The 15,565-nt window shown below is 47.8% G+C and overlaps 1 protein-coding gene across 1 annotated transcript in view; it reads left to right on the top strand.

Moving 5' to 3' along the window:
- Nucleotides 1–15,565, top strand: part of LOC119167796 (WD repeat and HMG-box DNA-binding protein 1) — a 465,682-nt gene that overhangs the window by 275,839 nt on the left and 174,278 nt on the right. Inside the window, exon 11 of the mRNA XM_075883385.1 lies at nt 3,028–3,194. Coding sequence (XP_075739500.1) covers nt 3,028–3,194 — 167 coding nt within the window. The remainder of the gene's footprint in view (nt 1–3,027; nt 3,195–15,565) is intronic.

The following is a 15,565-nucleotide window of genomic DNA, read 5'->3' as shown; positions in this document are numbered from 1 at the left end:
GTGTGTTTTTGTATGGTAATGGTCGGTTATATTTTCTAATATCGCTTGTTAACGGTGCATTTATGATGTCGTATAATTTGATCATGTATACAGGAACTATTTCACTTATGTACGCTTATGTTTTCTTGTGTGTGGTATCTTATGTACGGTTTCTTATGTAGTATGGTTTCTTTCTTCTTTATGTACACTTGTGTTTTTTTTTCTTATGTAATATGGATTCTTATTTTTTCTCTTCTCAAGTCACACGATGTTGACCATGCAAATGTCCCCCTTTGACCCACCATGTAACGGCGGACAGGCCAACAGTATGAGTAAATAAAAATAAAACTCGCATTCGGGCCTTGAACAGCAAAGAACCACTCCAAGAAGCATCGTAGATTTTTCTTTTGCAATTTGATGCTTGAAGGGTCGGTACGTCTCTAATGATGATTTCGTGAGCATTCCAATCTTCCACACGTCCCTCTCTGTTTCCTGACCTTCTTCTTGACTGATGTTTCCTTTTGGCTTGGTATGCTGCTGTTGTCTCTCGTTGTTTCGGCTTCGTGGGTTTGAAACCATGTTTGGGGAGTGCCGTCAAGGCCGAAAAGCACGTTGGTGAGCATGAGCGTGAGATCCCAGCGGTGAGTAGCTCTGACGCGCTCGTAGCGGTTCAGCCAAGTGTCAAGATCTATGGTTTCATCATCGGAGAAAGTGCCAGAATCCTGGAGGTGCGAGGGTGTGACGTAAGGAGTGGCTTGGACCGATGAGCGCGGCGTAATGGAAGTACCAGCAGTCGAAGCTGTCCAAGGGTCGCTGATGTTGCTACCGCTGTGCATCTCTATCGAGGTACGAGGGTCGTCCACCTCCACCAATAATGTTACAAGTAACTTCTTTAATACCCTATTCACAACGCACAGAACTCGACGAGCAAGATGGCACTAGTCCCGCATCAACCAAAAACTGACTTCGTTCCCGTCTTTCATGCAGCTGCGTTTAGCGGCTCTTGCGTATAATTATTAATATACCCTACGTCCTAACTTTCTCGGCCCTCGTGCCTATGTCGATTTCTCCCCCAGACTCTACGTGTCTTAGATATTGGTGCCACTTTGAAATTGTATCTGTGTATACCACCTGTCTAAAAGTTCTGCTGGTTGTTCTCCTTGTTACTAGCTATATTGAACCCCGAAGGGCCCGTGTATCCCTAAAGAATCTAGCGCGTGGCTTGAAAGTCACCACCCTACCTCATGACCTAGTAGCCTCATATCGAAGTGAATTCTGTTTCGCTCAAAACCGCCCCACCTATGGACCTCTCTGTTTATATTCACTATATGGAAGCCTTTTTCTCAATTCATCTGTCATATTTTTTTTGTTTGCGTCTACAACCGCTCTTTTCAGGTTGCCGTCGCGCACCGGCACCTCCTGTATTGTGCATACCACTACCTGTACCTGAGGGGAAATGGCATGCATGTCATCGATCCCTTTCGCCAGTGTGGTCGCTAGTCGGGCCGATTGTTTATTTAGGACATCGTTTAGACCGCCCGCAATTATCACGAGGTTTCCTTCATTAGATTTAGTTGTGAGTTTCGCGCTTGCCTGGCTCATGACCCCTTCCAGCTCATGTCCTGGAAACGCCCCTACTGAAACCTTTTTGTCGCCTCTTACACTCTCTTTGATTGCTTCTGCGCAACGATTTATATTTGAGTCCGCGGTGTTTATCATGTGCTGTGACTTTTCGTCGAGTGTCCTGACTGCAGCTTACTTCCATCTGTGACACTGGTTCCTTCTTCCCCTCCCTACTCCAATACTACTTCGCTGAAGATGTGTCTTGTGACCACTGAACCGACTGAACTTGTCTTTTTTCTAACGTGTTTTCTCCTTCTCCACCTTTATGAATGTCAGCGCCCTACCGTTCTCTCTATCGGCCGCTTCTTTGTTCACCTTCACTAGTGCCTCCTCAGCTGACCGAAGTTTTTTCTCTCATAGCCCTCGCTTTTTGTTGCTTTGTCGCCAACACAGCCTCCAGCTCAGTGATTCTCATCAGCTGCTCACTCTGGGCAACCATCATTTTTCCCATTTTCTTCTCGACCTCACATTACCTACACTTGGCGTAGGCCTCCTTTGCATTCGCACCCGCACTAGCCGTTATTTTGAAACCCACTCTGCATCTTGAATAATAGTATTTTTAATCATTTCTTTTCACACCAACTCTCCTGCTAAATTGTCCCAATCGATAATTAGAAAACGCGGCTTACGACTAACCGAGCCCTAGGCGAGAAAAGAAGCTCTACTACAAAAATCTGCATGTTCTATGTAGGTGCACCTCCATCACGGGGTGGCAGAAGAAAAAACAATCAGAAACTAATGAACACCAGGTGACTGACCCCTCCAAAAGCCGTATAATGCAATAAGTGCTTTAAAGGTTTACACTACAACATTATTAATTATAAAAGCGAGCTCAAAACGTACAAATAACTTATCTGCCATCGGAAGACCTCGCAGAACATGTCCATTCACCGTGCCAGTCTGAATAAGAATAGGCAATAGCACCAGATTTCCCTCTAGAGTATATTTAAGAAACTATTTGGCCAGAACTGTCCAACCCGAGAAAAGCGAACGCCAACATGAAGACCGACGGGTGGAGTGGGACGGAACAACCCTATAAAGATGATCTAACTGACGGACTCTGGCAGCCTGCGGGTAGCGAGAAGTGGTAAATCCAAGAGGTCCAGCTATCACTATATTGGCACACGTAAAACTTGCTCAATTACAAAAATACGCATGAAATTCAAGAAAGAAAGGATCGACAAAACAATGCATGTTTTCCATTCTACCTCAAGCTTTTTCTTAGTGGTGACGAACGAGTCTTCTTGTATTCAAGCAAGCATGTACTATACCGCCTAGCAACAAGTTTTAGAAATGTATCTTGAGCTGCCTGCTGCAGAGATTACAGAACACTTTAGGCCAGGTAATCCAAGCGTTGCGGAAAATTGCCTCTTGACAAAGATTTGTATTCTAGTGTTAAGCTTGATGGTTGGTCTACTGATGCAGTTTGCTTTGGAACACCGCATACTGAAGATGACAGCAGAGCTGGCGAGCCAGATGTGCACACCATCACTGGTCGCCAAAGCTTCTGTCATCGCGAGACAACATGGGCGGGACGACCTGGCGGATTGGCTGAACAGACTCCCGACAACACATGATGCAGAACGCTTGAGGTAAGCATTGATTGTTTTTTAACAGTGAATATAATCAAGGTAGAGGTCCGAAAAAACATGGAGAGTTATGCTCCAAGGCCGAGCTTCACTACAGAGTAGAGCAGGTAGCAAAGAAAGCGAAAGAAGTGCAGGGAGAGTGAAGTAGAGTGATGGGTAGGGAAGGAAGCCTGGTGTGGGAGAAACTGCCCATGTTTTACGCCCATGTGGCAAGCTTAATTGCCAACTTTGGGTGAGCTGAGGAAGTCTATCGATTGAAAGACAGAGTTTGCTTTTCTCAGGCAGTCTCAGCCTCTCAAGCTAGACATACCTACTCAGTCCACCAATCTCAGCCAAAAACATAAATATTGGCGAATCTCAGCCAAAAACATAAATATTGGCGAATCTCAGCCAAAAACATAAATATTAGTTCAAAAGGAATGTGATTGCTGTAGGGATTGCACTAACAGTATTAAGAATTTATATCTGCTGCATCATGCTACATTTCTATAGAAATGCCATAAGTTGTATAAGCGTGCCACAAGATGTCCGTTGGTGCTCAGAAAAACAAAATGTTGCCGGTTAGTGTGAACCGACCCTCATTCTTATAAAGTGTGCACAGAGATTTCTCCGTGTGCAGCATAGGGTGTGGCGATGGCTTCTGTCAAGTGACTGGAGGTCCGTACACGATATGGGTCTGTGTCACTTTACCTGAAGGTCCAGGTAATCTGGTGAAAGCACCACAACGTGCTTGTACCAGCCACGACACTTCATTTTTCAAGTCGCTTAGTTTTAAATTTAGGAGCCAATCTGCCTAGGTGTGCGCTACGCCGTCGCCGTCAAAGTTCCCTGCACTGGGTGTCACAAACAAGTGCTCAGAAAAGCGCGCCGCCGAATTCCAACGATGGTGACGATACCAGGCACCAGAAAGATTCGTCAAGGTCAACGCTAGAGAAAAAAAACAAGCATCCAAAGACTCCTCCCCGGGCGTGCCGTGTCTCCCCTCTCGGAAGCGTAGTTTCGCCGACCAACCTCCTCACAACGGCCGCCGAGCAAGCCCTGGAAAGATCTCGAAGGAAAGGGGCGTGGTGATGCAGAGTTGCGTCACGTGTCACAGATGGCCCTCTAAACGCCTCACCCTTTCACCAGCCTTGGTTGTGCATCGCGCCAATTGGAATTTTCTGGAATCTTGCGTGAAAGATATTTAAGCGAGCAGTGGAGAAGGGAAATCAGGAGATTAAGACAGTTTACGCCGGTGTGCGTAGGGAGGAGATGAAGACAGTTTACGCCAGCGTGCGTAGGTAGGAGACGAAGACAGTTTACGCCACTGTGCATATAGGCAGGAGATGAAGGAAGTTTTGCGCAAGTGTGCGTAGGGTTTTTCCACCTAGTTTTGGTGAAGGCTTTTGTAGTCAGTTACAAAGCATGTAATGAAGAGGGTTTTTGCCTGAAGGATGAAGGCTCGTGCTACCAGCAGAAGAATAGTGTGAGTCTACCACCGGAGAGCGAAGACGCATCCTGCAATCGCAGCGCGTGGGAAGCCGACGTGTTTCTGGCGAAGAAGTTTGGTGCTTGTAGTGTGGACATCTGAAAACATGGTTTCCTGAAAGAGAACCTTCGGGGGCAGCGCATCGACAACAGCGCTGGACTTTGAGTGAGTCTTTCCTAGCAAAGAAGCGTTCAATTTTGATTCAAGAGCTTTGGACCGAATAAGTGTCTTGGTTGTTTGATGCATGCGATTGAATTGTAGCCCGTACTGTTGTTTGTGTCCGTTGCTCTGAGTGTATCTGATTGTACTGTGTTGTCTGTTGTTAGATTGATGAAATATTGTACTTAACTATGGCCGAGTGTGCATATTTGTGTATAGTTTGATCTGCCATAATTGAGAGCATAATTTTGTTTTGTTTATCAACTCTCGACTCTCACTCGTTCATTAGACCACAGCCGGCGTCTGCTGGTGCGCCACATGACCACTACTAAGTTTCCCGTGCTCTCGTGGTGCATTTCAGGGGGGGGGGGGGGTACTTCAGCCTTTGGAATTAGCCCGGCGATCGCCTCCCTACTTCATGGGACTTGTCACACCGGGCAAGCACGCCAAGCAAAACAGGTGTGCGCTCCGGTGAAGCGGGAATGCAGGCGCGGCTGCGTGTGGCTCGCGCTGTGCCGCACGCACTGCACGCTCACTCGCTGAGTTGTGCACGCCACAGAGTGAAGTAAGTGCTCTCTCCACCCGCTTTACACACTCACAGAGTTTGAGGGGGTACTGCAAAAGCAAAGGGACTGTGTTACTTTCCCAAGAGTTCTCCGCGAGGGAGTAGAGCACAGAGTTGGCCATGAAACATACTTTTTCGTTGATTGCAGAGTAAAAGAGTCTGCGAACTCTCTGCTACTCAAGTGGAGTTTCCAATCAATGCAACTCTCGTGCATAGACCTAGCGCTTGCATGTTGCTACCGACACCGCAAAGCAATATAACTGTCTCGTAGCCATACGCCTCTGAGGGTAGACGCCTCAGATGTAAGTTTAATGTGTCAAGTAATAGGATAACTTTTAGTGATAACTAAGGCATGCTTGTGGGATCATGGACGTTTAGTTCCCAAAGCATCACTAACAACACCTTCGAAGCAAGAAACAGCGGCAACATCTAAAGCGTCGCCAAAAGTTAGTTTACCGCACAAACTAATTGCTGCCAAAGTAAGGTAAATCTCACCGCATACTTTAAAGAAAAATTTCTAAATCGGAGTTCGAACACCCCACCTACGTATGACAAGGCGTTATGTTGTGCCACGTTCACTAGGCCATGTCGTGCCATGCTCACTGTGTGGTAAAAGAAAAAAAAACTGGTTAAAAGTAGGCTTGCTGTTCCGCTTCATGGGTCGTTGTTTGAACACACAGGTGATTTCCGTTTCTAACTAAACATTGCGTCTTTATAATATGAGAACTACTGGCGTCCATGTATTACATGCCCCTAGTGCCAAGAGGCGAAGTTTTTTTCAGAATTCGCTGCATACAAAGGAAAACATACAAAAATTACCGAGAACCTGGGGCAGATGATTTATTGTCGAGTGCAATAGCCGTTACTCACTTTTTGTGCTGGTTGACGTGCGCCGAAGTATTATATCGACTGTAATGCTGGATAAGTACGCACGTAGTTGATTGAATTAGGTGTATTTTTGTGCGCAAGCGACGATATGCAATAATGCAGCGGCCGTTTCAGAGTGTGCCGATTTTAAGCTGTAAACCGATAGCTGGAGCTGCATAGCCGATAGCTAAAAACCAAATTGCATGTGCACAAATGTGTCTCATCTTGTTACTTTATGAACGCACACCGAACAACAAGTCTGTGTTTCTACGTATGATTCAGGGAAGTGCTGGCAAGTGCACCCGGCAACTGTCAGCTGTGGCTCGTGTGCGCTGCACCGCTGGCTGAAAGCCCGTCGGATCGATGCTCATCGCTCCTTGCGCGCACACCGTAGGCAAGAAGCAATGGTTCATTCAAGTTACCCGATGGGAAGGCTCTACTGTTCACTCATTCTTACTTCTTGGCATAGCACATTGTCATGGGGTCGTGACATGAATAAAGGATGCAGACTGCAGGTGGAATAATGAACTATTTAAGAGGGCCGAACTTGTGCCCACGTAAAAAGAAAGTCAAAATTCAGCAAGAAGTTGGCACTGATAGCAACGAGCAGGGCGTCGGCTGTTGATCAACTGACAAGCGGCGAAGCGTAACGTCATTTATACACTTGCCATCGAACATTCTAGGGCTATCGCTGACGGCAAAGTAAGCTTCAGAATAATCTGAAAGGTTCACAAAGTGTGCGTAATCTTAAGAAAGCAATCTACTACTGCCTCGATGCTTTTCTAACACCGTAGATGTGGTTTGCGCTGATTCTAGTGTAACGGGGCGATAACACAACCGGAAAGAAGGAATGCGTCATTGCCCCCTCAGAAACAGGCAACGTCTCGATGCTGTAACAAAAGACCAAAGTACAGTAAAAAGAAAATAAAGAATAAGTCTTCAGGTTCACGCATAAAATGGCTTGAGGCGCACGACATGGACGACTTTAGGTCGAGCACGGCATCGTTGAGAGTTCGTAATGCCGTCGGGAACAATCTCGTAGTCCAGTGAGCCAAGATGTCAGACTACTCTGTACGGTTCGAAGTACCGTCGCAAAAGTTTTTCACTGAGCCAACGTCGGCGAATTGGCGTCCATACCCAAACACGATCCCTGGGCAGGTACTGCACGAAGGAAGCTTCATCGGGGATTGTAACGGTGGCTGTCAGTAGCCTGATGATTTGTGATGCGCAGGCGGGTGAGTTGACAAGCTTCTTGCGCACACTGAAGGTAGGCAGTGACGTCGAAGTTCTCTTCGTGAGCAACGTACCATGCCAATCGTTGATCACTACTGTGTAAACCTTATTTGCCTTCTTTGTTAGATTGGTCCTCTGTTAAAACCTGCCTGTTGTGTTGTCTTTCTTGATTTCATTTTGTAGTGCTTGTGTCAACAGGTGAAGTGTATTTCTTTACCCCACCCTGTAACGGCCTTTGGCTAACAGTATCAATAAATAAATAAATAAACGTTTGGAAGCGTAGCGTCCAGCGTCGTTGCCGGGCTCCTTCTATAGACAAACTTGTACGGAGGCATCTGCATCCTTTCTTGGACGGCCATATTTTACGTGAAGGTAACGTACGGAAGGATTTCATCCCACGTCTTGTGCTCGACGTCGACGTACATAACCAGCATATCAGCGGTGGTCTTATCAAGGCGCACCATGAGGCTATTGGTCAGTGGATGGTAGGTGGTGGTCCGGTGGTGATTTGTCTGGCTGTACCTCAGAATCGCCTGAGTTAGGTCCGCCGTAAAGGCCGTACCTCTGTCTGTTGTAGCGAACCTTCGGGGGTTGTTTAAGCTAGGCACCTTTGAAGACGATCGAAACGAGAAAGTATGGGAGCAATTCAGCTCAGCCACGCGATGACAAGTCGACACGATGAATTCGGGGAGCACTCATTGGTGGTTTATTTATCTAATACAACTTAAATTAACACAATCCACTAAGTCACAAATGCAAAACAGAAAATGATGGCATACCCCTCGGCTTGCATGACTGGTCTCTGGTGATGAGATGTGCTGTTGACCCCGAGTTCGCTGACCCCAAAAAGGGCCAGAGTCGCTGCTAAAATAGGGTTTTCCAGCATCCACGGGTGCGCGGACCGCACAGAAGACCACTGGTTTGCACCAATCGAAGAACGGCTTATACGGACCAATTAGGCAAGCCGAGGATAACCAATTCCAACACGAGTTTTCATGGTCGCGAAAAACCTGCCTCGCAACAAAACTGTACCAGCTTCTTGAAACAGGCACATTCTCTAAAACAGCCTTGACGTGGAAACGAGTGCTCAAATTTGGGTCCCTGATTGCCCCAAAGGGCACAAGGGGCGACTCGCTCGTTTGGGGTGATGGTGATAGTGGTTGGAAGAAGAGAAAGGTGCCTAATTTTTGCATCCTGGTCGGGAGCACGGCGCAGTGCCTCGTTTGGGGTGCTGGGTGCACAGTGACCGACCGAATGCAGCTTTTTCTCCTCAGACTCTCATTCTTCCTCGAGGCTATCTCGAGTTGTTAAAGTCCTTAATAGCGCCTTTAACAAGAGTGTCTGGCAAAGAAAGATTTCCAGCTTTAGTTAAAAAACAAAAAAGCTTTCCGCGAGACATTGCCCTCGCGACACCTGCCCCCTACGAAAAAAAGTGACCCACTTGTTTTATCTGCAAAATGCGAAAAAAATAAAATAAAAAACATAAAATGGCTTTGAACCCAACAAGTTGGTGGGGGAGGCTCTTTTAGAGATGCGTATATATGTGTCTAAAAGGTGAAAGGCTTAAAACAAATACATATTTAAAACTACAGATGAAAAACAAAAATCTTCGCGAAACAGAACTCAATGCAGTTCACTCGTCGGCTCTGCAATACACCTCAGTGTCCATGTCGTAAGCGCCGACATTCTGTTGCACGTTGTTACCACTTGGAAACGCCTTCCAGTCGGTGTAAAGCTCAGTGTCAGTGTCGGAGCCTTCGCACTGTTGTACTGGAACACTGGCCTTTGTGCCGCGCACACCATGTTGCAAACGGAGTTCTTGACCTACTCACGAACCGCACTCGCGCACAACACCTGAATGCCATTCTTGTTCATTACTGTTTGCACTGCACCTGTGCACGTGAAGACCTCGATGTTATTCGTGCATAATACTCCTTGCACTGCACCCGGGCACATCACTACCTCGATCGCGCACCTCCTGATCATCACCGGATTCACCGTCGGCGTCGTGGGCATCAGAAGAGGATCGAACGTGGTAGGGCTTTGGACACCTAACATTAACAACGTGGCATTCTTGCTCATCTTGGGATAACATCTCCCAGATGTTTTCGCCTACGTGGCGCAAAAGATGGCAAGGTCTGTTGTTGCTACCATAAAGCGTTGTCTTTCTCTTTGTTCGTGGGAGAGTCTACATGTACAGCAAGTCCCCCTCGCGATAGGCCTCATTGCATCGTTTGGCTTCGTAGGCCTTCATGTTTTTTGCTTGCTGTTTCCTTTTGCATTTATCTTTTCCCGCTTTGTTAAGCCAGTGCAGCACTGTCTCGTTCTCGCATTGAGATTGGGGGCTCATCGCGTCAATGGGCAAAAGTCGTTTGCTGCCGTGCAAAGAGGAAAACGGAGGGACACCGGGTTCGGGTTTGGTCGTCTGGCACTCCGGGCAGCACACTACGTAATTGCGTACATGCGCAAAGATATCCGGCCAAAAGTAGCACCTCCTCGCTTTCTCCCAAGTTTGCTGGAGTTTGAGGCGGCCTGCCGCTATGTCTTTATGACAACGTCTTATAACCGCAGTTCTCAAGCTGTCTGGAACAACGAGTGCCATGCGATCCCAAAACCCCTGCGTCCTTCGATGCAATACACCATAGACCAGCCAAAATCTCCGTGCCGTTCTTTTAATTTTTCTGACAACGGGAACGCCCGGCTGTTCGAAGTGTTGCATGATCCCTCTCATCCACGAGTCCTCTCTCTGCTTTTTTCGACATTTCCCTGATCCAGAACCAGCAACGGTAAGAGGGTTTGTTCGCTTACGAGCACAAAATCATGGGGAAGGCGAGAAAGCGTGGTGGCATTATCCTGCTCAAACTGTCGCATAACCGGGCTCATGATCACCTCACTTTCAGATAATGTCGTGATGGGGCGGCGGGGCTGACCTCCTGGACCTGGCCGTTCTCGTTTCCCGAAGGGTTATACTGTCCATTCTGGTTCTCCACAGGTGCCGCTTGATTGTTCCTGTCATCTCGAAGCCTTTGCCACCACTGTCACACTATGTGACCAATGCGGTGGCAAATCTGGCATCAGGGACGACCGTCGTTGGCGCGGGAACTTTTAGGTGGCCAAGGCATTTGGGGGCGATACATCTCGTCCTAGATGTTTTTGAGCCGGTCAGAAATCGACGCAATGGAGTCAGTAATTGCCTTTAGGTCTCTTTCGCCGTCGGGATTCTCTCCCGGCAATAGTACGTGCAAATCGGCTGGGACCCTGACGCACGGCTCATCAGAGCTGCTTGGTTTATGCACTGCAAAATCTGGAGGCATTCAGGGCAGATTTCCGGGTTCACAATTATTATTTCATCCTGAATATCTGGACGCAAACCGCAAAAAAGGTGTCGGAACCGATCGTCTTCTGTTATAGACGGGTTGAGCCTAGCAAAACGCTTTGCGACATCATAATAATACTGCTCAGGGGTTTTGGAAGGCAGCTGGGTCCAGTTTTGTGGATGCAAATGGGCTATCTCAATCGAGTGGCAACTTGTGAATGAACTTTTCAAGAGTGTCACCCAATCTGCCGATGATCTTGGGGCACCCGTTAGAATTTGAGTAGTGCACCACTTTTTCGTTCACCGTCTAAGACCAAATATAAAAATTTAACCTTTGTGACTTTGTCACAATTACTCACTGACACTACATGTTCGTAGCAAAGTAGCCGCTCTGAAATAGATTGCTCCAGTGTGCCTTTAAAAACTGAAGGTCCGGCAAAAGATCTTCCTTGGTAGGTAGACATAGCGGAGAGAAAGGTAGGGGGTTCTGTCATCGTAGAGAAGTCCGAGGTTGCTTTCTGATGCTTGTTATTGACTCGGGGCATACTTTTAAAGTGGTAATATCGATTCCGAGCAACCTCCACCACTCTGTAGCGAAAATTCGGGGGTTGTTTAAGCTAGGAACTTCTGAAGACCATCGAAACGAAAAAATGTGGGAGCGATTCCGCACAGGCATGCGATGACAAGTCGACACAATGATTTAGGGGAGCACTCATTGGGGGTTTATTTATCTAATACAACTGGAATTTACCCAATGCACTAAGTTACAAATGCAAAACATGGAAAATGATGGCATACCTCTCGGCTTGCATAACTGGTTTCCGGTGATGAGATGTGCTGTTGACCCCGAGACCGCTCGCCCCCCAAAAGGGCCAGAGTCGCTGCTTAAATGGGGTTTTCCAGCATTCACGGGTGCGCGGGCCACGCGGAAGACCACTGTTTTGCACCAATCGAAAAACGGCTTATACAGACCAATCAGGCAAGCCGAGGATAACCAATTTCAATACGAGTTTTCATGGTCGCGTAAAGCCTGTCTCGCAACAAAACTGTAGCAGCTTCTTGAAACGGACACATTTTCTAAAACAGCCTTAACGCACAAACGAGTGCTCAAATTTCGGTCCCCGAATGCCCTGGAGGACCAAGCGGCGGCTCGCCCGTTTGGGGTGGTGGTGGTGGTAGTAGTTAAAAGAGGAGAAAGGCACCTAATTTCTGCAGCCTGGTCGGGAGCACGGCGCAGTGCCTGGTTTGGGGCGCTGGGCGCACCGTGACCAACCGGATACAGCTTTTTCTCCTGAGACTCTCATTCTTCCTCGAGCCTCCCTGCTCGACAAAAGTCGTTGAATAGCGCCTCTAACAAGAGCATCTGGCAAAGAAAGAACTCCAGCTGTAGTTGAAAAAGAAAAAGCTTTCCGCGAGACATTGCCTTTGCGACACTGTAATGAGGACCTGTGGAGCTCTGTGACGCAGTATGATGTTCTCGATGAAGGATTGTGCTACCTCGGTGGCAGTATCCTTTGGCGTAGCACGTGAGGTAGTCGGTAGCTACGACGATTCATTTGTTATCAAAATTCGATGTAGAGAATGGCGCCAGAAAGTCCATGCTGATTTGCTGGAACGCCTTGCGAGGCGGTTCGATAGGTCGGGGCAGACCGGCTGGCCTAGTCGGCAGTGTCTTTCGTCGTTGACAGTCGTCGTTGTCACTTGTTATGTCTTCACATAACAAGTGACATCAGCGGAGAGGCGTGGCCAGTAGTACTTCTCCTGTATTCTTGCAAGTGTGCAAGAAACGCCGAGGTGTCCAGTCATCGGGTCGTCGTGTAGAGCATCCAAAATCTCGGGACTTAGCGCTTATGATACTACGAGGAGAGGTAGCTGGCCCGAAGTGGCGAGATATTTTTTTTTTTCAGGAGAACGCCATTTCGCAGAAAAAAATGACTCAATTCCTCGTTTGAATACCTTTAAAGCAACGATGCCTTTGCCCTCGAAATATTCAACAAGGCTCCTGAGTTCTGGCTCAGCTCGTTGCCATTGGAAGTCATCAGCACTTACTGTTCCCAAGAAACAGTCATCATGTGCATTTTCTTTCGCTGGTGGTTCGACCGGGGCATGAGACAGGCAGTCGGTGTCGGAGTGCTTTCTTCTGGCCTTGTTAATGATGGAAATGTCCAATTCTTGCAGTCTCAGGCTCCACCTTGCGAGATGACCCGACGGGTCTTTCAGGTTTGCCAGCGAGCACAAGGCGTGGTGGTCACTTACAAGTTTAAAAGGCCTGCCATAAAAGTAAAGGCACAACTTGGATGTAGCCCAGATGATTGCAAGGCACTCCTTTTTGTTGTAGAATAGTTGGCATCTGTCTTCGATAGCGACCGGCTAGCATAACTGGTGACCCTTTCATGTCCATCAGCCCAATGCACAAGAACGGCGCCGAGTCTTACACTGTTTGCGTCTGTATGTATTTCTGTTTCGCCGAATTCGTCGAAATGTGCAAATAACGGAAGCGTCTGCAGGCGTCGTTTTAGTTCTTAAAATGCTTCCTCCTGCGGCTTTTCCCACTTTAATTCTACGGCCGACCTGGTCAAGTTAATGAGTGGCTCAGCGATCTGGGTGAAGTTTGGGACGAACCGCTTGTAATAGGCGCATAGGCCGAGAAATCGACGGACGGCCTTTTTGTCGGTGGGTGGTGGGAATGTCGGTGGGTGGTGGGAAGCTGTTGTCTTCTGTGGGTCAGGGCGTACTCTGGACTTGCTTATCACATGACCTAAGAACATGAGTTCCACATACGGGAAGTGGTACTTCTCTGGTTTGAGGGTGAGCCCGGAGGTTCGGATTGCTTGAAGTACAGCTTCAAGGTGCCTGAGGTGTTTGTCGAAGTTTGAGGAGGGGACGACGTCCAAGTACACAAGGCAAGTCTGCCGTTTCAAGCCGGCCAGTACAATGTCTAAACACGTTGAAAGTTGCAGGAGCCGAGAAAAGACCAAAAGAAGTGAAGTGAAATAATCTTTATTTGGTCCTGGAGAACTGGTCAGACGCCCCCTTAAGAGATGTCCGCCGCAGTTTCTGGCTGCGTCATGCCGGGACTGGAAGACCGTGGTTTTCCACCCGTTCGCAGGCCTCCTGGACTGCCGAGTATTCGACTGAAGTTCGGGGCTTGTAAGAGCCCTCTCCCAGTCTTTTTTTGTGCTGAACGTTGTGCCATGTAACGCCGGGCACTGCTAGAGCATGTGAGCGAGTGTTTTGGTTTGGTTTGGTTTGCTTTTATTCAAGGCAAAATTGAACAAGATTGCCTTGGGGGACACGACTAAAGGCTAAGTAAAAGCCTGACTTGGTCGTGCCACTCTGGCAGCAAAGCAGAAACATACCGCAAGTAGAGTACTAAGAAAATTACAACATCATGTGTTATTTTACAGGGGTACCATAGTCAAACAGGAACTGCCAGAAGTGTGAATAAAAGAATAGAAATATAAACAGTCCTTATTCGAGTGGTGGCGAATACAAACAAATGCATATTTTCTATCAAATAAATTAACAAGAAACTTCTTGACTAGAAAATCGTGTTGCTCTACAAGACAAATTAGAGTATAATAAACAACAGGCAAGGGACAATAATGAACAAGGTGCAACGAATACAAAAACATCATTAACTACAAATTTCAACAATCAAGAAAAGCATCGCTTTTATCCACTAGGAACTTTTTCGTTATGTTATGTGCCTCACAACTAGGGCATCCTGGAGTTATGCCATCAGCAAAGTGGCTGAATGTGCTACGAGATGGGAATGAACCTGCCTGTAGCATCCGAAGAACTGACGACTGTGGCCGAGTGAGCTTGGAATGCGGAAGCGGGTACCCCCGCCCAGACAACTGATAATGGGACGTCACTTCGTTAAAGGTGCCAAGTGGATCTTTAAAGTTATCCGCAAACCCATCTCCGTACCCGCCCGGACCGCCGCAGCACGTGATTTCTCGTGCACGGATATGGGCAAGTTCGTTGGCATTGGGAAGAGTCGGATGCACCTCTGAGCCCATGTGAGCCGGAAACCAGGTGATTATGTGGTGGCCTACTATACCCCTGGAATATAGAATAGCGGCAGCCTTCCTAGAGATTACCCCCGAGGCAAACGCCCGAGCGGCAGCCCTGGAGTCAGTAAATATCTCTGGACACGAAGGGTTTATCATCGCCAAGGCTATCGGTACCTGCTCTGCTACGGAAGCAGACGCTTTCCTCACGGAAGCTGAGTTGAGTACGCGACCGCGATGATCAACAACCACAGCTGCAAAACGATCGGAGTGGCCGTACTGCGCCGCATAGACGAAAACTACACTACCCGTGGACTTAGCCACGAAATCAAAAAGAGACTTGGCCCGTGCCTTCCGCCGGCCAACATTGTACTATGGATGAACGTTACATGGGAAGGGTGCTACCTCGTACGTGCCTTTCATTGTTTGTGATAAGAAGATCTTCTGTTCCTCCCCTGCCGTATTATAATATCCCAGCGACTGTAGGAGACGCTGCCCAGCTTTCGTGGAGGAGAATCCGCGACCTGAGCTAGTGTTTGTGCTTCGGTCACCTCCGTGAGGGTGTTGTGCATGCCCAGACTCATGAGCCGGTCCATGTTGGTGCTCATAGGTAGGCCTAGTACCCTTTTGATGCTGTTACGCAATAAAGTGTCGAGTTTATCCTCCTCGCGTTTAGACCAATTTAGCGAGGATGCCACGTAATTAATGTGGCTGATCATAAATGTATCGAAGAGCCGAAGGAGATTGCTC

Source organism: Rhipicephalus microplus, unplaced genomic scaffold, assembly GCF_043290135.1.
Source record: "Rhipicephalus microplus isolate Deutch F79 unplaced genomic scaffold, USDA_Rmic scaffold_16, whole genome shotgun sequence".
In the NCBI taxonomy this organism is placed as follows: domain Eukaryota; kingdom Metazoa; phylum Arthropoda; class Arachnida; order Ixodida; family Ixodidae; genus Rhipicephalus; species Rhipicephalus microplus.
Note: the sequence above shows the minus strand (reverse complement) of the source record. Positions and strands in the feature narration are given on the sequence as shown.